Genomic DNA, 24210 nt, shown 5'->3' with positions numbered 1-24210 from the left:
GACAGCAGTGCAGTTCCAGTAGGACAGGCTTATTTAAATGTTACATATTAGGGTAATGAAAGTAACAGGAATAAAGTTTAAGCTTTCAGTGCCACTCCACACTCTCATTCAAGAGAACTGACTTGGCCCAGGCTAAGATAGAGAACATTTTATAGTACTGAGCACTAAAGGACTTGATATGAACCTCCAGAGCAACCCATTGAAGACAGACATTGCTTAAAAATCCCATCTGTTAGACTGGGTCTTGAAGAGCTAGGTATGACTTTCCTGAAAAAATGCTTTACAGTTACACTGTAACAAAAAAAAAAGCTTCCTGAAATTATTGTCAAAATGAGTCTTAACTGTAGAACAGCTACTGGGTTGCTCACCTGAAATCAAACAGCAACTGTGCACAACTACAATTACTTCTTTAGTGTTAGGAGAACACAGAACACTCCCTCAGATAATCATTAATCTGCTTTTAACTTGGCACAAACATAGTTAACCACTTCCCCCCCCCCCCAAAAATCCCCCAATGCCCTGTTCTCAGGGCATGCAAGTAATGAGCTTTTATTACCTCTGGATTAATAGTGAAGGTTTTAGGTGATTTTCCAACACTAAGAAGATCAAATATTATTTCTTTCATTGCAAAATCCAAACGTTCCTATAAAGGAAAATAGATTAGTGTGATCATCTCTTTTCTGTTAATATGCATAACTTCTTGGCTTTGCACAGGTACTGGGTATCACGTCTTAAAAGCTAAAAAAACAAAAAAAAGTTTAGAAAATAATCCTTTTTTCCTCTTTATTTTTATAACTTAATTTTTTTTTAAGAATCTAGTACAATTCAACACAGCTCATCCCTGATATGGTTGAACTATTTCTCCTGAAAAAATTCCCAGACAATTCATCTCAGATCAAACACATTTCTATGAATAAGATGAGCTTTTATAGAAAACTAAAAATTAGGGATAAAGAGAAGCCCTAAGGAATAAAAAAGTATTACAATATAAATACAAAAAATATAAACAGTGATGAGTTATGTATTCTGCCTCATCCCTGTATGACCAAAAGCAAATCATTTTGGAAGCTGAAGCACAGACAAGCTATTTCTAAAACAGGAAAAGATGTCTATAATCTATAAGGTTAATGATTAATGAGAGTTCATCTTGTGAGATTGTATCTTGCATTTGATATCAGGACATGAGAAGTACCTAAAATAATATAAACCATAATGTAATGCCAACTATACACTACTGCATTCATTGCACACTATTTCTATCTATAGAGGCCAGTCTCCAGGCTAAATATAAGTGGGTAATACTGTTCTAATGCTTTGTCCCTTATAAAAATATCATAATGGATATAGTAGTTATATTAGTGTACTATATAAATATATGTATACACACACAGAGCTCCCAACAGTGCAATACAAGTGTAAATACTAATCATCATAATGTTCATACACAAGTTTTTGAAGCTTAAAAATAAATAGTTTTGCCACTACTAGAAAGAGAATGAGTTCTTTCATTTGTTACACATATTTGGGGAAACTCTATTCAAGATATGAGACCATTAATTCAGTGCAAATATTTCAAAAACGAACCTTAAATTTACATTTCTTCCAAATCATGTTCACCCTATTATTACAGCTCTACCCAGGTGTACTCTTACCTGAGCAATGAACTGAATAATCTTCACAAATATATTCAGAGGTGTGTCTCGTGGGACCACACTACGCGATCCTTTTGGGAAAAGTGCTGATACAATGCTCATGAGACGGCTACAAGAATTTAGAAACAGAAAGAAATAAAAAGGCCTTTTAAAAATCGCTCCTTATAACAGCACAGATGCTACAGTTCAAATCTGGAAGTGTGGGGGTGTGTGGCTACTATGAAATAATACAGAAGCCTATGACAGGTAGGACCACCTACAGGAAGTACAGCCCCAGCTGTCACAGGCAGCAGGATCGTGAACTCTGAAACTCTATGAACTGAAAAATACCCTGTTTTAAACCAGTTACTAATAGTCAGGAGGAGGGGCAAAATCTGAACGACTATTCCCAATTCTCATTGTAGACAATTATAAAGAAAACCTTTTCATTTCCAGCCCATACTTAGTGATGGACACTTCATACCCGATTTGTTCTGGCACCATTAGTGCCTTTTAACTTTAATAAACTCCCTGCTGATCTCTCTGCCCTCTTCTATCCCTGCAAAGACAATTCTAGACTCTATTCCTTCTTTCCATCAAAATACTGAAGGGCTTTTGGTTTCTCTATTATGACAAAATGCTTGGTCCCCTGTTTACTTGACTAAACTATCCCTGAGCTGGCTTCAAGATCTCTTCTGTTATCACTAGGTGGGAATAAAATCTCCAACAATCAATAGTTTAAAATACTTTGCATAATGAACTTACCTTTGAGTTACAGTGTTGCTTTCACATTTAATTCTAATAACATAAACCCACAATAACCTATACAAAGATTCCAGTGCAACTCGGGACATTTTGGGATCTTTATTCTGTAAAATAAATTTTAAAATACAGTTATTGTTGCCTGTTGAGACACTGACAAAATTAATTACGTTTATTTACTTTTGAAAATAAACTTTTTAACAATGAAAGCAGATGGGTTTAATACTGACTACAAGGTTTTGATATTTTTTCATAAAAACAAGCCTGTATTGCGTATTTCCAATACTTCTTAAATTTTAAACTAGTAATTCCAGCTCATTTTACACATCTCTAACTCTGAGGGCAGAGCAGTAACTAGAAAGCAGATATTCCTCTTGAGATGAACACACCAAGAGTATATTGCTTTCAAGAACTTTTCTCAGAAAGGCATTGGCAACAAATACCTACTTCACAGCAGACTAATTTATAGTTTGTCTAAAACAGTGGAGTAGCTGCTTTGGATCAGGCACAAGGTCTCACTCCATCACTCAGTCTGTGACAGCAAACAGTAGCAGGTGCAGAAGAAAAGAATGCAAAACAGGGCAGGCACAGGATGCTTCTCTGGGTGTGGCTTCACACAATGTAGACACTTCCTGCAGGCTGTATTAGTGTTCACCCACTTTCAATGAATTTTTATTGTAATAATTATGCTGCCTTTTCTTGAATTAATATAAAATCTTGCAGCACAATTCAGTCTAAATTATGTACTGTGTGCAAAACAATTTTTGTCTTAAAGCTGCTACTATGAGTCTGTCTTTGCTCCTCCAAGCTCTTAAGCTGTGTAAACCAGTAAGTAACTAACATTCTTTATACCAGCTCCAGAAACCTCCTTTCCAAACAGGGATTCTTGGAGTACTTACAATCTAAATCCAGCAAGATTCTGGACTTGGCCATAAGTACAAACTTCCGAATATAATAAATGATTCCCAGTTGCCAACTTTTTAGGCATTAACCCAATCCAAACTAACAAACCCAAGCAACAAAAAACCAACAAAAGAATCCTAAAACCACACCTTCCAATCTCCAGTGAAGTCTCTCTGTTTCAAGATATATCTATAAGATGACTTGAACATAATTAATTTCATATTTTGTGCCACAAGCCAGTGAGTCAGAATAGCAGATGACTTAGTCCTTCTAGGAGAAATGGAGTGCAAATTCACAAAAGGTGTAAGTGAAACTACAACCATACTGTTCAAAAAGAGATGGTCTCATTCATGGTTCTCTCCTCCACAACCTCAACACTCCCTCTGCATTAATCCTAGCAGTAAGAAAGTCCAACTTGCACCAGTAAGCTGATCAAAGTAATTTCATGTCCATGTCTGTGTAAAAGGCTATATACACAAAGGAGAGTAATTCTGGTGGCTTTAACACAGGTGGGTCCAGACTACTGGTTTTGGCAGCATCTTATTTTAAGAAAGGCTAAAAGCCTATCAGAGAATCACAGAGGCAGAAGTGGTATTTCAAAGTAGTACAGACAAGTAACATACACGACTGACTACCAGAATATTAGAGGGAATAACTTAACCCAGTTTACATTGCGATAACGCTGTTCTACTCTCCGTTCACACTCATCAATGTGTGCTGCCATCACCTCTGAATTAGCACCTGTAACCTAGGCAGTGGCTGAATTTAGGAAAAGTGATCTGGACAAAATCTACCCAGTAAGAAGTTACACCTGTCCCTGATTACTATTCACACTCATAACTGTCCCACTGTTCAGTTAATTTACCTGCGGTGCTACTTTGAGGAAGAAGCAAATGTAACTGTACCAGAAGGTGAGACCGTAATAGCTTTGATTCTAATCAGCTTAAACAGCAAAAACCCCACAGTATTATTACTCATTGTATTTAATTTACAGGCCAACAATTACTGATTGTCAAAGTAGGCTGGGGAATTCATTGGTACATGTGTTATCAAAGTCTATCTGAAATGCATCTGAAACTGAGTAATGCTCCAATTTTCTTATTTCTGATATTCTACAGGAGCACTTAATTTAGAGGCCCAGAAGTAAACCAAAGAATTACTGTTGGCTTTCAATCATCTAGTAAAAAAAAAGGTAAATGTAGCAGGTATTTTAATAGTAATATAGCAGATATTTTAATAATGTGTAAACAACTTTCCATCTGTTAGCATGTGTATCATCCAAGAGAGCTAATTCTGAGTAGTTATGACAAAGTTTGCTTGACATAAAGAATAAAAAGGAGCAGATAAAGAGGCATTCACCTTTTAAAAAGAGTTAAAAAATAAATCCTGCAGTACTTTTATTATTTTAAGCATTGAAAGTTTTCATTATCACTTCCTATAATGAAGAACTAAACAAATATGCTAGAAGAAAATTGCTTTGGGGGTCTGAATTATAGCACACTTTGTATACACCTGGTGTTAACATGTCAGTATTTCTTTCTTCTTAGATGTTACAGCAACTAGAATAAGGAATAGATGGCTGTGTAATTCAACAACCTGGCTGAATTTTAGTCTTTTTTTAGATTATGTCTATCAGATTTTAAAGTACTGTATATGGGGTATTTTTTAAACATAGTTTAGTTTAAAATCCTAAAACTTTTAACATAAATTATGGTATCAGCAGACTATGAAAAAAGTTGTCAAGAACAGTATCTGTTACAAAACCAAAAACGCAAGAGCAAATTATGGTGGTTTTACATGACACATTAAATGAGTCAATGAAACAAATCTCAATGATGGCAAGAAACAAAATAGCATTTTTCCACGTTAGTCAAATGTAGTCACTTACTGAAGAAAGTACTTTTTAATACTGATGTTAAACTTTTCTTCTGTTCTGAACTAAAACAATTTCTATTTTTTAAAACCTGCAAAACCAACAGTGTAAAAGTCTTTCAAGTTAGTGCACCGCAAGTTGTTACAGTAAATCAGTTTCACATTTTTTTTATTGTGAAAATGTTTTTTCAGTTTGCTCACATGCAAGACACTTTTTGAAATGAAGTAACAAAAAACCCCATACATCTGAATAGGTAGTTATTTCCAGTGGAAACATGCACTGCTGTTCAGGGAAACCAGCTGTGATATTGATAATCAATCTTACAAAGCCACACTTTCACCCCCAAGGAAAAATTGGTATTAGACAGTTTTCTGATCTTTCTCCTTTACTCCCTGGCAAGAGAAAAACATCTATGAAACATTAGCTATTCTTAGTCCTGTTGCTTCTTAACAGTACTAACAGCAATTTTAGAAAGAAAGGAAAGCACAAAATACAACAAAGAACATAAACCAAACCAAAAGTATTTACATGAGACAAAGCAACATTTCACTGAGTTACAACAACATATTAACTCACCTGCAGTGTTTCTATTTGTTTTCTGATACTGTTGTTAGATGGCATCTAAATAAAGCAATGTGAGACAGCAAAACATAACAAACATGAGAATGGAAGGCACATGCATGTTAGATGAAAAAAAGCACAAAACCAACAGATAGCTGTCTAGCAAGGACTCTATTCAGTAGAAATAAAGGGTTTGCTATAGTGGCAGAAAACGTTCCTTCAGCTTTCAAGGTTTTGTGGTAACAGACACTATGGGTAAACTGTGAAAAAAAAATACTCTTTTTCCAGCCAACAGTGGTGCAGAATGACAGACACTGTTCTCTCCCATTTCTGCAGCTTTTAAAAATTTTACCTCTCTCCAGAAGAGGTAGTAAAGATACCACAACAACTCAGGTTCATCCAAGAATTTATCAACTTTCTGATAAACTTGCTAGAATTTGTCTGTCTAAATACTAGTCAAAAAAAGTAAGCAAAGTGTTTTACAGTACTGACCCAGTGTTACTGTCTGCTGAACAAATTCAGAATTTTGCCTACACTACAGTGTGTAAAAAAATGCCTGCTGGGCTCAGTGCTGAAGCAGCATCCCAGCAGCTTTGTAGGACAAAGCCAGCTATACATATATATTAAAAAAAAAAAAAAAAAAAGCCCTTTAGTACACTCCTGGTCTAAACTGACTCTTACAACTCACTGATGTGCTATCTGCATTGGTCCAGACCACTAGGTTTCCTCCTTTCAGCACAGCTAGGATGTTCTCACCACACACTAAGCCTGCTTTGAGGATAACTAAAGGCAATGTGCACTGAAACCCAGCACAGAGAGTTTATAAAGGCCATAAATACTGCCAGGTTTAGAATTCAGAGCACTCTCAGGAGTATTATCAAATTTAATGTAGCACCAGAAGGTAAGGCAGGGTATGAACAAACTCTGCATCAGGTACTATGGGGCAACTGCAAAGGTGTGAGCTTTCACACCACGGCAAACGGGAAATGGCTTATTTCAGTCACCAAAGTGCGACACGCTGTTCGTGGCTAAGTAAGAGTTTGCAGTGGGCAATCACCAGGGAATAAAGAGAGCACCATGAATCCACGACCTACGCTACCTCTTGGTGACTTGCTAGCATGCCTGTACTCTTCACAGAATATCCCTGTGACAGACTGTAAGTGTTATCATTATTTCAATTCCTAATTTGTTAATGTCAACAAATACAGTAGGGGTAGATGAATTCTATTATTGCTCTAAGTATCTCCTAGTAACTCTCAAAATTACTTTATTAGTTACAAAGACACTAGAGGCAATGGATTCAGAATTTCTTATTTTATTTTACAGATTTAAATAACTGCAAATAAAATAATTTTAGTCATTAGAAAATCAGGAAATAAAATGGGGAAGGGGAATCTAAAAGACTAAACTGCTGTGAAATTCAGATTTATAAATTAATGAGATTACTTATTACAGAGTGCATGCATTTAATTAGCTTCAGAAACAAAGGAACACATTAATTCATAAGACACATGAGGACAGTGGGGGTGTATTTTTCAAGATTAAGCTCAACAAAGTTTCTGAACTAGGTAGGCACCCAAAAAACTTGATAGTATTTGGTGTGCCAAATTAAACCAAACCATAAAATATCCTAAAGAACTCATTGATGGCATAGCATCATAACACTGCAAATTCTGAACTGTAGAAATTCGTATGTGGAATTTCTGCTGAATAGAGCCTTACAGTAAATGTGTTAAGCTGTTAGTGGTTAACAAAACTAAGTAAAATATAAAATGCATGCTCAGCAACTATCAGTTAAACTCACTGGCATTTATAGTTTTAATACATCCATTATCAGCAATGGACATTATGCCAGAAAAAGGCAACTCCTAGATTGTAAGGAGTTTTTTTAAAAGCTTTAAAAACAAAAGCACAAGCAGCCTCCGTAAGCAAAATAAACCACAAAACAAAAATCAAGGCAAATATTGCAAAAGAACTGCAATAATGTTAGATGAAAAATATACAGAACCCAACAAGCAACAGAAAGGTGTGAAAGATGTTGTAAGAACAAAATGACCCTTAAAAACAATCCAAGCAGCTAAACCGTTTTCCTTTTGACCTCATGCCGGTTTACGTATTTTACGAATAAGCTTCAGAATTGTCACTCGTACCTAACCAGAATCAATGTTGTGAAGGAGGATCAAAGAATTTATTAGCCTTTTCAAAATCAATACATTAGGCAAAATCATGAATAATGTTAATCATAATCAAGGAAAGAACATGTACAACAACTAATGCTACAAGAAAGTCACTAATTTGTAAGTATCTTGATGTCTTTATCAACGAATTGATGCTTACAATTATATCAACAGAAGTCACAAGTTAAAGGGACACTGTAATTGTTTTTTTAAAATATGTATCACAGGCTGTAGATATAACATCTTTTCTGGTGTCACAGTTCATTTTCTATTCCTTCAGTAAGTGAATAAGAGAGAGAAATTTTGCACTTCCTATACATTCTACTTAGAAGAGCAGACAAGTCACTTATTTTCTCACATCTAATTTGCACACTAAGAATTACAGGTTGTATTTTCTCTGGCATGAATAGCCCTTATTAGCAGACACTTCTGCAGATTTTACTCAATAAAAATTATAATCCCCACGGGGACCACACGTATTTCCAACATGACATAGTATCACAAAAACTTACTACTAAGTTTAATACAGAGACTCAAAACATTTAATTTCTTTTTAGAAAAATATTTCAGTGTCCTTTTAAACAGCCAAATATTATTCATTGTTTATTTGGCATAAAAATGCTGAGAACATATTGTAATAAATGCTAGTGATTTGCAACAGTTCCTAAATTAAAAAGGATTCTTACCTTTAGATGTGACAAACAGTTCTGCAGGAAAACGTGCCAGTTATTTAAAAAAAACTGTTTCTGACTGACACACAACAGGCAGGTGATCAATGGATACAAAGCCTACGAGTAGGGGGGAAAAAGAATTGATCAAATTGCTCTTTTCAGACCTCCTAAGTGTTGTACATTGAGACACACGGTTGTTGCCTCTCACTCTCACAGTTTTGGCACTGCATGGCAGCCTCTCCCCTGCACTGGGACACTCGTGCCAGGCACAGTGCCCTGGGTAACCTCCGGGCGCTGTAAGAGCTCAAGGTGTCAGACTGCAGCAGTGACACCAAGGTGAAGCTCATCCCCCAGCAAGGCCTGATCTCCAATAAGGACTGAGAGCAGTCTGACCCTTCATACAATACTCATGCTTTCCCTGCAATCACAAGTCTCAATTCATGTAGTCCTACATGCTGGGCAGGTGAACTGCCTCCAAGAATATTCAGGAAAAACATCAACTCAGTAAAAACTGAGGCAGACTAAGATGTCAGAAATGCTGCTTCTACTCAAGATCTAATTTTAGCAAGGAATGAGCCATGATATAATTTAATTTAAATAAATCTGTGAATATGCAGAGTATGATTTAGCTATGCTTTAGTAACATACGATTTGTTTACGTACCACGTACTTTAACACATAATGATGATTAGTACCAAATCTGACTGCAGATTTGCTTGTTATGAAGCAAAATTAAAGGATGAGTAGGCAAATTGTACTCTGATACAATGTTTCTAACTTCATAAATAAAATATTTTTAATACTAACATCAACCACTTTATGTTTTTCTTACATAAGAAGTTTAACCAATACAATGATATATGCTTTATGTGTGCAGAATACTAGAAAGTAAAGCTTGTCCCTGACATGAAAGTGAGAATAAAACATTTTAAATTCACTTGCACTTACTGAATATACCAACTGAAATGCAAAAATTAGCTCTACATTTTCAGCAAAGTGAAGTGAATTGACTTGAAACATGGCTGCCATAGTCATCAAAAATAACCAAATAGTGCATAAATAAGAGATAATAAAAAAAAATTGGAAAAAGAAAAACAAGAAGAGGAGACAGAGCAGGGCTATTAAGAGGACGCTATTTTACTGGAAAAGTCTTGTCTGACACTTGCATCTTTTAATTAACCCTAATTTAAATATATTCAGACTCTCTGAATGCAAGGTTTTTATTAAAAAAAATTAGGTTAAATAACTCAGCTAAAACCCACTAAAATAATCAAAAACAAGTACTGATTTTAAGACAATCTCACATATGAGATAACAAGAGCACATATCTGCACAAAGAAACAAAGCAGAATTAGAACAAACGCACATACACTGTGGGAATTTAATTATACTGAGACATTAAGATTTAAATTAATATGGCTGATAAGCTTTTCCTCATATAGTGTACTAGCTTAAGAGCCTAAGATGAACAAAATAGAGAAGTTGAAATATTTCTTTAAAATACCAGCGAGTGCTTCTTTCTTGAACTCAATTCAAAGGTAGTCTGATAAAGCATCTCCACAAAATTTTTCAAACATGGCACATTCACTTCATTTTTAACAGCCTATTAAAAAAATACACAAATTAATGGGCTGAAAAATTTACACAGAAGGCCATTTAAATATACATTAATATGTTTACTAATTTAAAACCATTCAAAAGTTAAATTTTACATTAAGGAAGGCATTTGAGTGTATTTATCTGAAATATAAACAGAAGCATAAGAAATCATGCCAAACACTACAACCACACAGCTAAAATTAACAATTAAAACAAACATACGAAAAACCCCACCCCAGCAAAACAGTCCACTACAAAAAAAAGCTTTAAGAATGTGGTCTCCGTTCCACACTTAAAGAAGAAAATGTATTTGATACCAACTAACAAAAACTACATTGAAACTCTTCATATGCATATTTTCATTTATTTAAAAAATTAGTATCCGTAACTTTAACAGTTCCCCTCTTAACTGCTCCTGTTTTCTTTTTTGTCCTCCAATACTAAAAACTGAAAATTTAAGAAATAATCCACAGGATTACCAGTCAACCAATCATGCAAGTTGTCTTTGCTCAGCTTTCAGAATTAATGGAACATACATGGAGCCCTGCATCCTTTTGACCTGCTCTGTTCTTGCACACAGAATAGGTTTCCTTCCACAACCCAGGCAGCTATCACCTTCTTCATTGAAACCTCTGCAAGGCTAATCTTAGGCTTCTCTCCGGATACCTATGATGATCCATTTAAACAATACTCTCAACCTACTGTTTTAACCTGTTTCTGCTTTATTTATCAAATTGAAGGGTGGGATGTTGGAGACTGAATTTGCTTTTCTTGGAAGAAGTCCTCTGTACATATAATTTCCTAACAATGTAAGATAATTTTTGTTATTTGTAGTTATTAATATTATATAGACATATCAACTAACACTATATAAAGAAAAATCATGCCCACCTTGCTAAGAACACTCTAAAAACATTCATGATATAGAAGCATAAAAATAGCATGTATCTCTGTAATGTGTACAGATCCAAGAAGAACTGAGAAAGTAGTTACAATTTAAATCACTTCCGATGTACCAGATTATTTATCTTTTGCTATTCTTAAGCTATAGGTTGATTAGTACTCTGCTAGCTCCACATGAGAAATCAGTCAGTTGTTGTCATCACCACATTGTTGCTTTGGGATATAACCTTAGGCTTTCAGAGCAGCCCTAACTTCCCTGCCACAAAGTGTGCTGTGATTCGTCATACCTGCAGGGTCCAAATCAGGTCAGGTTTCTTAAAATGCCTGAATGACTAAGCAAGAGAATGACAGTAAAGTCTCAATGCTGAAACCCAACAGCTTCTTCACTTGAGTGATTTTCTGTATCCAAGATACAGAAAAATCTACATTCAATTCCTTCAGCTGCATCAAAAATATTCAAACTTGCATCTCACATCTTTCAAGAGAATGACTAACCTGCTCAACTGCACCTCACTCTGGGAGCAGGCTCTTTGCTTCTATTTAAGAAGCTCCATTTGTATGAAATGATTAGACACTCAATGAGACAGAAGGAAAGATCAAGCCTCCCTCCCCAACTGCCTGAAGCGCTGATTCAGGCTGTGCTTGTAGGAAGGGATCACACACCACCACAAGTGCTCCGCACAGCCGGCGTTCCTGCCTCCACCCTTGCCACCGGATAGTCCCAACTCCCAAATGCTGCTTCTTCCTCATATTGTAAGGGCAGTTTTCACCATGTTTATGATTCTGCAAACTAATATTTGCATTTACCTAAATGCTAAGTAGTTCCACTCGGCACTCCCACACCAACTGCCAAGCAAATATGGAACTCAAAACAACAAAATGTGTTCACTCTTTAATAGTACAAGAAATTCTTCTCTAGAAGAGTGTAAGCATGCCTGGGTAAGATCAAAATTTCTTCCAATAAACAGTTACTAGAACTACCTCTTTCTAGTTATGTCTTATGAAAAAGATTGTCTCCTTTCTAATTTAAACATTAAAAAAAACCCCCAAACCCCCAAGAATACAAACCTAACCAACCAAACAAAACCAGCCAAAACAAAAAACTCACCGACAAACAACAACAAAAAAACCCCACCCAAACCCCCCCCCCCAGAAAACCATGACTCAGAGCAGGGAAGGAAAAGAAGCATTTGCCCATGGCCCAGGGCAAGGTAAACTATTTAAAAGAGGATGAAGAGTTCAGAGAGAGTTATCTTTCTTTCTCCTATGATCTTGCTCAGATGGGATGCCCACCCAGCGTGCTTGCCTTTGTAGATCCCATTTTACTAAACAATATCTACATGTCCCAGTTCTCCACATATAGCAAGATTCGTCCCTATAATTAGTTGCAACATAGAACCACAACCTGCCATTTTTGGAACTGCATGCCAAACACAGTGCGGCCTGGCATCTGCTAATACGACTAACATTTTAGACAACAATCATACCAAATATCAATCTACTATGAAGAAATTAACTGAGTTGTGATAAATGTCAACTTGAAGTATGTATACTCAGGTGCCATTATTTCTTCTTGACCTGTTGAACAAGCTTCACACAGCCAAGCAGAGCAGCCTGGGAGAAAAGAGAGCCTGTCTTGACTGAAACATTCTCACAAGCAGCATTACAGCCACTGTACATCCAACACTGTGATGATATCAAGGATTTTTTTCCTTGTTCATGGCTGCTGTGTGAAATTTCTACTTTTAGATTTAAAGCACACACAGGAGACAATGGACTGCACTTCCACTTGAAGGATTAAGTCTAGCGGACATTCACCTCTACGAATGATTTTTATTTAGTTAGCCAAAACATACATTCTTCCTTCTTGCATAAGAGTTCACACTCTCCTTATCAGACTGCAAAAATGTTACGTATCTCAGCTTATTCTAGAAAGAGCTTAACAGGTTTCAGCTAACAAAGAAGAGTCAACAAGACCCTTGAGAAAACAAATATTAAACCAAGGAAATTTCAAATTTTTAGAGCATGTACAAAATTACACAATGGTCTGATAATAAAGGTGTCTAGAAAACAGACAATTTTTTTAAGTTCTGAAAAAACTTTGGAAACTAGCTAAAACACACGCCAACATATCTCCCTTTAAGACTGTGAAGGTGATTGTAATCTACTTAACAGTCACAGAACGGTTTGTGTTGGAAGGGACCTTAAAGATAACCTAGTTCTAACTCCCCCCTCTGCCACGGACTGGGACACCTTTCACTAGACCAGGTTGCTCAGAGCCCCATCCAACCTGGCCTTGCACACTTCCAAGGATGGGGCATCCACAACATCTCTGGGCAACCTGTTCCAGTGCCTCACCACTCTCCCAGTGAAGAACTTCCTCCCTACCCTCTTTCAGTTCAAAGCTGTTCAGCCTTGTTCTATCACTACATGCCCTTGTAAAAAGTCCCTCTTCAGCCTTCTTGTAAGCCCTCCTTAGGTACCAGACGTCTTTTTGAATCTAAAAAAATGTAATATTTTGAGGATTAATTGAAGCAATTTTAATAATGAGAGCCCAATTTAATGTGGGAGGAACAGTGTGGCGGGGGGGATTAAAATACTTACAGCAGCCACAGGTATGAGAATTTCCACAAACAAACCAGCAAGTGCATGTTTTATATCTTTATCTTTTACTTCCAGGAAGTATTGAGCACACTCCTTAGTAAGAAAACATTAGAAAAATAATTAGAAAAAGGAATACAAACAAAACTATGCCATAAAAAACCCTAGCAGTATAACATTAGCTGCCTGTTTTAATTTAAAACATGCAATGTATTAGTTAGTCTTATATTCCTTAACAGTATCAACTTCACAAAATGTAAGAAACTTTAAAACCTGTTTGCCCAGCAATACACCTCAATAAATTGAAAGAACATTTGTAATACCAGATAGCTATTTACTTTTTACTCAGAATATAAAGATTACTCAGAATACAATAGAATATAAATAAGCACATTTTCCCTCAGATTATTCTGAAGCTTAAAAAAATTAATGCTTATCTCTATTAAAATTATTAGAAAATTATACTTTATTTTTATATACTAGTTTTCCTTTTCAAAGGACTTTGATGCAAAGAAAATGAATGATAATTAAATGTTCCATACACAAAAAATAATCCATAGTAGGTGTTTCTAAAGAAAAGTATGTCTTGACATTTCATCTGTTAAGAAAATGATATATCAAATAATTCTTTTTCTTTAATACACTGCTTTCATAAAGACAGAAAATTATTTCATTGCTACCCATTTTCATTCAGTCTTAAAATTCGTACATTACGGGTTTGCCACATTACTGAGACAATTGTGAAAGGTTTCTCCTGATGCTGGGTACTCACAAACTGCAGAGAAACAAGTAATTCACACCCCTGAAAACTTGACTGAACAGAAAAGGATGAAGGATGGCACACAAGTAGAGTGAGTGACTGATCACAGCACGTGTCATTGTAGCTTCAAGACTTAAACATTTAAAATTATACTCAGTCCAGTTTTCTATAACCTTCGTTTACCTGCATGAACTGAAATGATGCTTCAAAATCCTCCACAGGATACATCTTTACTCGGAAAAACTTCATTCCCATAATCAAACTGATGATACTTTGTACTACATGAGGACTCTGTTCTTTTTGTCGCAGTTCCTTTAATTCAGTGACAAACTTCTTCCTAACAGCTTGAAACCTGAACAAGGGTTACAGATGGCAATTATGTGCATTCTTAGTTACTTTTGTATGAGGTCTATAATTTTGAACCAATTTCTTTAGTCTGTAGTGATAACAGCAGCTACTGTATGAGAAACGCAAGCAAGATGAACCCTGATACTTCAAATCCAGGCATGTAAGAATGCCTACAATGATCAGCACATTAGAATGTACCAGTTAACTAAACAACAGTTGACTGGCACAGGGTCTTCCTTTCCTTGCCCCTAACAAGCTGACTGCAAAGCAATTGTACTAAAGATCATTTCTTGATTTGTTCAATTTTACTGTGCAGGAACATAAGACAAACAGACTACACCTGGCTACACTTGACACTTACAGGATTAGTTACTGGGGACATTAATAGATTCTGCTGTATTAAATAGTCTTTAAGTCTACATTGGTTTGTCCCTGAACACAAAGAGTTAGAGACTGAACTTACTTTGATTGAGCAAGAACCCCTGTCACTTCTGCATATAAGTCTGCAATAATATGCACATTCCCAGTGTTGGTTCCTGAATACCTAAAGAGAAAAAAACCCCCAATAAATGGAAAAAAACGCATTAAATACAACTTTGATCTTCTAAACCCAAAGCAAGCTCTCAATTACAAATGAAAAGGTTGTTCCCTAGCAAGGCAAATTATTACCATAAAAACAATTAAATTCAAACATAAAATGCACGGGTGGACATCTAAAGTAATGTTTCATTTCTTATTTCACAAGAAACATATTCTGGATAGAAATTTTACTGTAGTTATCCAAACGCAGACTTTTCTTACTGTGTCTGCATATGCAAATCATTCTGTATATTCTAGGCAAAATAAACTCAGTGTTACATTGAATAGAGCTGTGTTCTTTCAAGATACGTTTTCAATTTAAAGACATCAAGTAGTGTTCATTTACACTGGTATTATCACCAACATGTTACATGCGAGGCAAAGGCGAGCAATCACAACAATCAAGCACAGGCTGGAAATACAAAATATTTTAAAGTACACAAGTGAAACTTACCCTTCCTTATGTTTAAAGTGCTTAAAAGCCAAGTTTAGAACTTCATGTACTAAAGGATCTGGCACTGGATGAACAGGTATCTGAAATGCACATAACATGTACATGTATGTAGCACCTATACATACATGTATGTATGATGCAAATAAACAGTACCATGAGATGCCCTGCAGAAATCTCTCCCACCAGTGTCCAAGGACACATCCTTTGCTGGCATATATCACACTAATTCTGCAATATATGAACATCTACACCATCTGCAGTGGCATTCTTAGCCAAATGAGGATAATTCTAAGCAAAGTTAGATAGCTTCTCTAATTTTTTAGGTGACACTTTAGTCTCATTCTTCAACAATTTCACCCTTTATTTCAAAAACATTTAAGCTGACAAAGGGTACTGAACATAAATAAAATGTTATTTTTCACAGTTTTGCTTTTTGCAGTACATCAGCAGCTTTCCAAGACATATGAACTGAGGTAATGCAGGCATGTAAAGAAAAGACAGGAGAGGCCAAAGGCTTTATGTAACTGAGAGTATAATTACAGCCTTGCATATGCTTATCATAGACACGTTCTAGTTTTTAAAATAAAAATTTGAAGGAAATGATCAAAACCAACAATAAAAGCAAAGTATTAAAATTAATTTTCCAAAGCAAAAGAGCTTACCTGTTTTAGAACCTCTATTAAAACTAAACAAAAAATGAAATCTACAGCTAAGTCCCTCCTTTCAAGTAGATAATCTCTTTCACGTTGTTGGTCATCCCTAAAATAAGAAACCAAGAATGCAGGTATCATACACAAGCCTGAACACAAATATTGCAGAGACAATGTCTGCATTGTTTTTCACATAATCACTGTTGCAGATGTGTATAAAATGGATAGTTGGAAAGACTTGGGGGTTTGGCACTGATATCTTGCCCCCTCCTCGTGAAAGGACCTGCCAACAGTCAAAACAACTTGAAAAGGGACAAACTAGCTTGGAATTACCAGTATCCAACTACATATCCACACCAAAACCATTAAGTCACTTCATGCATATCATCTACACGAGTTAAATATACTACCTCAAAGAAGTCTGTGTTCTTTCTACACAAAGTTAGGTATGGACAAATCCAAACACAACATACTTGTCACAGAAGTACAAAGCACACATTTTCTTATGAGAAAGCACAAAAAAATCAGACTTGTGCAAGAAAAACTCTTACCCCTTTGACTTTGTGCTTGACCGAGGTCTATATTCGTAAGATTCATCTTCTGTTCCATTCTGACGCCTGTACCAGTCAAACAAGGTGCGTAGTAAGGAGGGGAGACAGTGCTCTGCTACTGAGCTCATAGAGCTTATCAACTGAAAGAGTAAGAAAAATACTTAAGCATGATAAAGCAAAAAAAATCCTAGAGTTTAATTATTCTTTCAAATTGCTTTTTAATGTTAAAAAACATACATCACGAAACTTCACAAAGTGGCAACTTAATAGTCATTTTCACCTAGGACAATTACTGTTAATATCATACACTAAGTCCATTGTTATAATAAATTCCAGCAAAGTGTTCCAAAGCTCACAGGGATCACAAAATGACAAATTTATACATATATAACATGCATAAAACCATTGAGGAAACAGCAGAGGTTTTAGGATGTCCCTGAGTGTTGCTGTATGTATCTCTGAAGTATACACACCTTCACATCACAAATGACAGATAAGAGGCAACCCTCCTAAACTGAGGAAGTATATAATTTTAGAAAACCTGCTTCTTTGGTTATTATATAAACAAAAATAAGAGCCTTTTAGATATTCTACATTGCCTTTAATACATCTGACTGGTCCAGGTCTCAAGCTATATTTACTTTTAGTACAACTCCCCTATCTACTGCTTTCTTTCAGAAAACCCATATGAGTAGTAAACTCATCTGTGCAACATATGTGGCAATAGAAACCATTACAGAAGGAAGACTTTAAGATGTTATTAAACTTAAATCCTCCAAGGCTTCCTTTAACTAAAAACTTTAAGAGGACTCATAAGTACCCCAGCTTGGCAAGGAGAAGAATGACTGAAGACAGCATAATGCCATTATAAACTTGCTTCCAGGAGGCAGCAGGGAGCAGGCCCATTCCCAAAACACAGGCTGGAATGGGAGAGTTACCACTCATCTCACATGGCTCACTAATGCCATGTATTACTCACCTCTTGGATCTTTCAAACAAGAGGTTTTACTAGAAGCCATGCTCATGCAGTAACTTATTTATTATTCACAATTCCAGATAACAACATAATACTATGGCATTACATGTTCTGATATAACATTAATGCTATTATTTCTTTTTCTTCGTTTGAAGCATCTTGGGTTTTTAGGCTTGTGGAAGAGATGGGGATGAGTTAACCACGAGGGAACCTCAAAAGGACCTCTCACCTCTTTCAATCTTCTGAATACATTACTGAGGTTCTTAACCAGTCAGTTATACAAGTCACAAGAATTAAATAGTGTTCTGAACTGATGGGTTTATTAGCAGAAGAAAAAGAAGCAAGCCGCATTTTAAGCTTTACTAAACTTTTTCCTTAGGTTTTCCTGCAAGTTTACACAGTTTACCAATACAACTACCATTCATAAATGTTCCAGTAGTTAGGCAATTTACGTTGGCTTCCACAGAAACAAGCATGTATCACATGCATTCAAAAATGTCATTGGTAAAGTGCTAAACCCAGAAACTACTGGCATAATAAAGCATTTTCCTCTTGAAAAATAAAATGTCAGTTTTGCATAATAACTATTTATTTCCTGCCAAGTTTTGCATTCTTAGCATTCTAATGAAAAGGCACTGGAACTACCAGGAAGATGACATCTTTGCTCATATTGCATAGCATCTAAGCAGAACATCAGCTATTTCTCATTTAAAATAATTACTATACTGCTTGGATACTAAATTCAAAATCATTTTATATTAAAAAAAGAATTTCTTATATTAAAAATATACATTATATTTCTTAAATAAGAAAACTCTTTTATTTTAGCATTACATTATGCCTAGGTTGAAAGCAGCAATCCAGACAAGGAGTGCTCCTATAATACCCAGGAGGACAGGGCTGCAATAGTCATCATGACGTATACTTCAGTTCCTTAGAATGAAACAGCAAATCCTGCTCAAGTCTTAAAGGATGTAACATACTGCTTACTGCTTCACATAACATATCCAACAGCACAGTGAGAGGTAAAAAGAGAGATGCCAAATTACAGTAAGATGCTAGAGCACAAATTCCAGCTTTGGCCAAAATCCTGATCCTGAAAACATCACTCAGGTTGTGCCTAACCATGAACAAGCCTGAACCTCACACACATCTGCTTTCAGTCACTGAGAAGGCCAAGACAGGCTTCTGTGTGATCATAAAGTTTTGCTGTCTTAGGACAAGAGTAGGAAATTGCCAACTATGTTTCCTACAACAAACAAAAAAAGAAAAATACAAGCTATTTCAGTTTCAAGCTGTACAAGCAAAAATATTTTAAGAAATGCAATATATGCTCTATAAAAATCCTCCTGTCCAGTAGCTTCCTGATGTGCTAGGAATGATAAAGGGAAAGCGCTGGTACTAAAATGCTAACATTTTTAACAGTTCACAAGTATATCAACATACGAATTTTCTTCTCATTTTCCAAAATTTCATCTCTTTTAGCTGAATTTTTATTATTGTGCCAATTAAGAAACTGAATGACAAACAGAAAATTTCTACTGTTTGAAAATTAAAAGCTATTGATTTTTCACACTTGGTTTTAATAGCAGCCCTCTTGATCTGGTTATGCTTCCAACAAAAATGACTTAAAATCCCATTAAACATTATTTTACTTTTTCATTAGAGGGACAGGCAACACTACATGCCCTCCCCCTCCATCCCTCTTCTCATCACTTATTGAGTTGAGAGAACAAGTCTTAATTAGATACCACCTTAGTCCCAAAGTCCCTCTTGTGTTCCAAGCATGCTCCCTTTATTCACAAAGTACAACACTTACTAGCTCAGACCCCATTATCAGAACAGGTAAAGCCACATTTTAGACTCAGATTCCTGGCTCCATAAAGACCTCTGGATGAACAAGGTTGGCCCAGCAACAGCTCTAGCGTCTCTCTAGCGTCTCTGCTGAATGCTGTGGCTGTGACCTCTGGATCCTCCTCATTCCCACGCTTTGCCAATCACTTTTTAAATCGGTAATCTTCTGCACTGCTGGAGAATTGTTCTTAATAAGGGTTTTATACATTGAGCAACGAACAGAGAGAAGCAGTCTTAATTCCTTTTGCCAAACAATGTGCAAAATTCCCTAATAAAGTTCCCAATCCCTGTCACCATAAGGCAGCCATTCAGTTCTGTCTAAAGCAGTTATTCAGTTGCATTAAAATTCAGATCTCAATGAATCCAAAGTAGATTACAAATAACAAAAGAACAAAATAAGAACTCATACACATATATATAGACACAATCAAAACCATTTTTTTGAAAGCACTGTATTTTCAGGGAAACTAGTTTGTTTCTATATTACCGAATTTTAAAAGTTAAGTATTTTATTTTTTATTTCTCTCCACTCAGCCTGTGTTTAGAACCTCTCTCTAGTTTAATAAATGCCAACTAGTGATTTATAGAAAACATCCTTAAGTAAGGAAAAGGATTGCAGTAGGAAGGGGGAGCCAGTTAGTAGAAAAAATTAAAAATAGTACTGATTTATATATTTTCCTAGATCATCCCTATCATGCCTATTTTTTAGGTTTTAGTTAGCTTTAAAACAATATCATATCCTGTAGCTACCAAAGAATTTAAACCCTTCCCCCTTACCCACTCCCCTTGCTTATGAGTAAACGTCCATTTAGGAGATAAAGGCAGCAGGTTAGATTAGAAGATATTAAAGGGCTGTCTGAAGTCTTTGGTGGTGGTTTTCCATTTGTTTTTCTTTGAAAAGAAAACTGTACACAAAATATTACATGCTACTATTTGCCTCTTTTGGGAGGACAGAAAAGAGGTTCATGGATGGCTACTCATTGAAAAGTAGAGGCAGGTCCATGGATTTCACTGCAATGTCTAATACCTATATCCAAAGAGTAATGGAAAGCGTGAGCCAAAAAATTCAGTTACAAAAGATATGGACAGAACACTGAGCTTCATACAGTAGATGCTATTTAGTAACAGTCAAGAACACAACAGGCAATTAATGGGGCTTCCTCTGAATGCTGCCTCTCCATTGCAAGAAAGTGGTTATGGGACACAAACATGCCTGTATTATTGAAGAATTAGAAATACAGACAATAAATATGAGTAAATTCAGCAGAGAGTCATGCCAGACACAGTTCACTGAGAGTAAGTGAAATGGGATTGCCTAGCAGTGTATCTATATTCTCAGCAAAGGACAAAGTAACACTTTTAATCTACCCTACAGGTTCTGCCATAGAATCAAAAAGCCCTCAGTAAAAGCTGTGTTACTGAAACACAATTAACACTGTTTGTTTATAAAAACATAACCCCAAACACTCAAACAATAAGTGATAGTAGAAATAAACTAAGACTCTCTGCCCACTAGCACATTTCGGCATCTTTCTTCCACCAGTTTTCACTGCAACCTTCAAAAAATTACCTACTCTAGTGGTTTTTACTATCATAGTCTACAATGGAAAATAAAGTCTAACTAACATTCAGAGTCTAAATCTTCTGACACAGATTCAGAAGTGGATGTTCTAAGTTATTACAGCTGTGGAACCAATATTCTGCAAAAAGAGAGCCCACCTTAATCCAATAAAAGTTGCCTTCAATTATATGTCTCCTACCTGATCAAACTGAAGATCTTCACCTCTTTGAAGAGATCTGGACAAGAGCTTTTCCTGTAAAAAAAAAAATAAAAAGAAACATACATTTCACAATGTAATTGACTATCATCAAAGATAGATTCCTTCTTTCTCAGTTCTATTACAGAATAAAGAAATAACTTTTAATGCAAATATTTACATTGCTTTTCAGATAGAAACATTTCTGGAGATGTGAAGCATACTCCCAAAAATTAATTCAGTAGCTAAACAATAATAACATGAAATACTGACAAACAGAAAATGTCAGGGCCAAACAGGGACCAGCTGGTGGTGGGTGTCAAGTGTAACTTAGAAGGAAAGCCATTCCCATCTTGATTAACAAGCGTATTAATGTTCATATAGGGCAATTATTCTAAGTTACAATAATTATTTTTAAAATGTCTTCATAAAGGCAAAGACAAGTGTTCATTGCATATCCAATCAGTTCTTCTGAACTGCAATGAAACACAGCTAGAAGACCTACTCCAGGAAAAGAGGAATGTGAATAATCCTTTGCTTTAAATTGAAATAACTGTGTAAGGGACCAAAAAGAAGCACGATTACTAGAATTTTACTTATTACAATATTTATTGCTACCAGTAGCGTATGACATACTGCGCTGTTAAAAGCAGAATTAAATTATATTCCTGACAAAATAATTTAGTAAGGATTAAAGCATTACAGAAACAAAACATTCATGAACTCTAATAGTAAATAGTAATTCTCACTAGTCACTGTGTAGAGTACAAAATTATACACTTACAAGAAATACAAATTTTATACTTGCTCAGGTACCCTGGAAAGTAAACAAAAATAGAAAATAAGGAGGAAAAGAAGAAAGGAAAAAAACCCAGGAAGAATAAAAAAAAAAAAAAAAAGAAGAAAAAAGGGGAAGAAAAAAAGAAAAAGAAGAAGGAACACTGAGTCCTGTGCACTGGCTCTGAGGGTCAATGATTTACAGCAACCCAAGAACCCAAGTGCCACAGTAACAGCTTTAAGGGCACACTGCAAAGCGGTAACATATATAAAGATCTGAGGAGCATTTTCTGTTATTTTAAAAAATTTTAAACTACTCTTCACTTAATAATATTATAAATGAGTCCAAAATATTATCTTTCACAAGAAAAGTAGAAAAAGTACTCAGGGTAAAGAGTTAATAGCTCACATTAGATTGCAGTAAGCAAACAAGGAAGTTCTGTGGAGCAAGGTACATCAAGTAGTTAACTTGCCTGGTTTAGCATGTAAAAGGAGGTGTGAGCAATACCGATAGCCAGTATTTCTCTCAACAGCTTGTAACTCAGCACAAAGTAACTGCTCAGTAGTTTAGTATGAGACAACACCCATGCTGTCAGGCTGTTCACAAAAACTTAGAAAGTCAACATTGCTCAGTGATTAACACTTGCAAGGCTATGAGACAGACTATATGGTCGACAGATAAAAATTCATATTGCATGTACCAAATCCAAGGTTTGAACTGGCAACTTATTTTTTCTTATCCTAATTGTAATCTTGAAAATACAGCACAATATCCAGCATTTTCTCCTATAAATGCAGCTGTATTTGGTATTCAAAAGAACACAATATCAGGCAACTTTTACAGCCTCTGAAAACTTTAATTCAACATTGCCCAGGCAAAAAGCATTTCCTTACTCTGAAAGTATAATTTGAAATAATACAGATACCAACTCACAAGTCATTTTCGCTTGCCATAATCCAAAGTAATCTGCTTAATTATCTAGGAAAATACTACCATTTATGTTCACTTCCAGTATGCCTAAATTAAAAATTTAAGAAGGGGGTTTCTAAAAAATGCATTTATTATTCTGAAATAGCTCTATTTGTTGATCAACTGATATATTAGTTAATATTTTTTCACTGTCTATTCAAAAGCAAGGGGGAAAGGTTTCACTTTCTTAACTCTTTCAAATTAATGTAATTTTACATGCTAAATCTGTTCAAAATACTGTTATGAGAATTTATATTTTGAAGCATATACTACAAGCTCCAGAGAGCACTTGCAAAGCAGAACTTCCTTTTAGCTAGCACTCCTCCCCCCTTTTTTCAACATGGAAACGCCTGTTGTAGGTGAATTCATGTTATCTGTATTATGCTTTCAGATAAACTGCACAAATAATTGTTACCTTATCTGTAAAGCAGAAGCACAAGAAATGTTCCACTCTATACAAATATTGTATCACTGCTAATTAAGCTAAAAGAGAAAAACCAAAAAACTATTTCCTTAGGAGACGGAGAAGTGACTTTCTTGTAAGAAGATGGGAAAAGTCAGGTTCCTTAAGCCTCCTTAGGATACAATCTCCCAACATACCATGTTTCCACCATAATACTACAAAACTATCATACAGATAAAGAAACCCTGGGTTCACTATACCCATTGCATGTGTCTAAACCCAAAAATTGTTAAAGAAAAGAATGACAAATCAAAGAGAAGTGAAATAATCTGTAAGTCTTTTGATAAAGAAGTTGAAATCCATGCCAATAGAGAGCAAACTTTTAAAGATAGCGCTGAAAGTTTAGCTTCCCTCCCATAATCCATACTAATTTACACACTTCTGTATATC

The 24210-nt window shown here is 35.6% G+C and overlaps 1 protein-coding gene across 16 annotated transcripts in view; it reads right to left on the bottom strand.

Annotated features, from left to right (window-relative positions):
* The window catches only part of FRYL (FRY like transcription coactivator), a 171322-nt gene that overhangs the window by 68360 nt on the left and 78752 nt on the right, over positions 1-24210 (bottom strand). For 11 of the 16 annotated variants that reach the window (XM_042053672.1, XM_042053673.1, XM_042053670.1 and 8 more), the window contains 13 exons: positions 21614-21667; positions 17024-17163; positions 16485-16581; positions 15823-15902; positions 15253-15333; positions 14625-14793; positions 13685-13777; positions 10083-10181; positions 8594-8695; positions 5746-5790; positions 2397-2500; positions 1653-1761; positions 557-643 (listed from right to left, as the gene is read on the bottom strand). In XM_042053672.1, the coding sequence (XP_041909606.1) occupies positions 557-643; positions 1653-1761; positions 2397-2500; positions 5746-5790; positions 8594-8695; positions 10083-10181; positions 13685-13777; positions 14625-14793; positions 15253-15333; positions 15823-15902; positions 16485-16581; positions 17024-17163; positions 21614-21667 (1260 nt within the window). The remainder of the gene's footprint in view (positions 1-556; positions 644-1652; positions 1762-2396; positions 2501-5745; positions 5791-8593; positions 8696-10082; positions 10182-13684; positions 13778-14624; positions 14794-15252; positions 15334-15822; positions 15903-16484; positions 16582-17023; positions 17164-21613; positions 21668-24210) is intronic. The other 5 variants (XM_042053666.1, XM_042053675.1, XM_042053667.1 and 2 more) reach the window with 1 other exon arrangement.

Source organism: Corvus kubaryi, unplaced genomic scaffold, assembly GCF_017639235.1.
Source record: "Corvus kubaryi isolate FWS band 111438036 unplaced genomic scaffold, C.kubaryi_AGA036_p1.0 split1-131, whole genome shotgun sequence".
In the NCBI taxonomy this organism is placed as follows: domain Eukaryota; kingdom Metazoa; phylum Chordata; class Aves; order Passeriformes; family Corvidae; genus Corvus; species Corvus kubaryi.
This window is presented reverse-complemented; position numbering and strand designations above follow the sequence as displayed.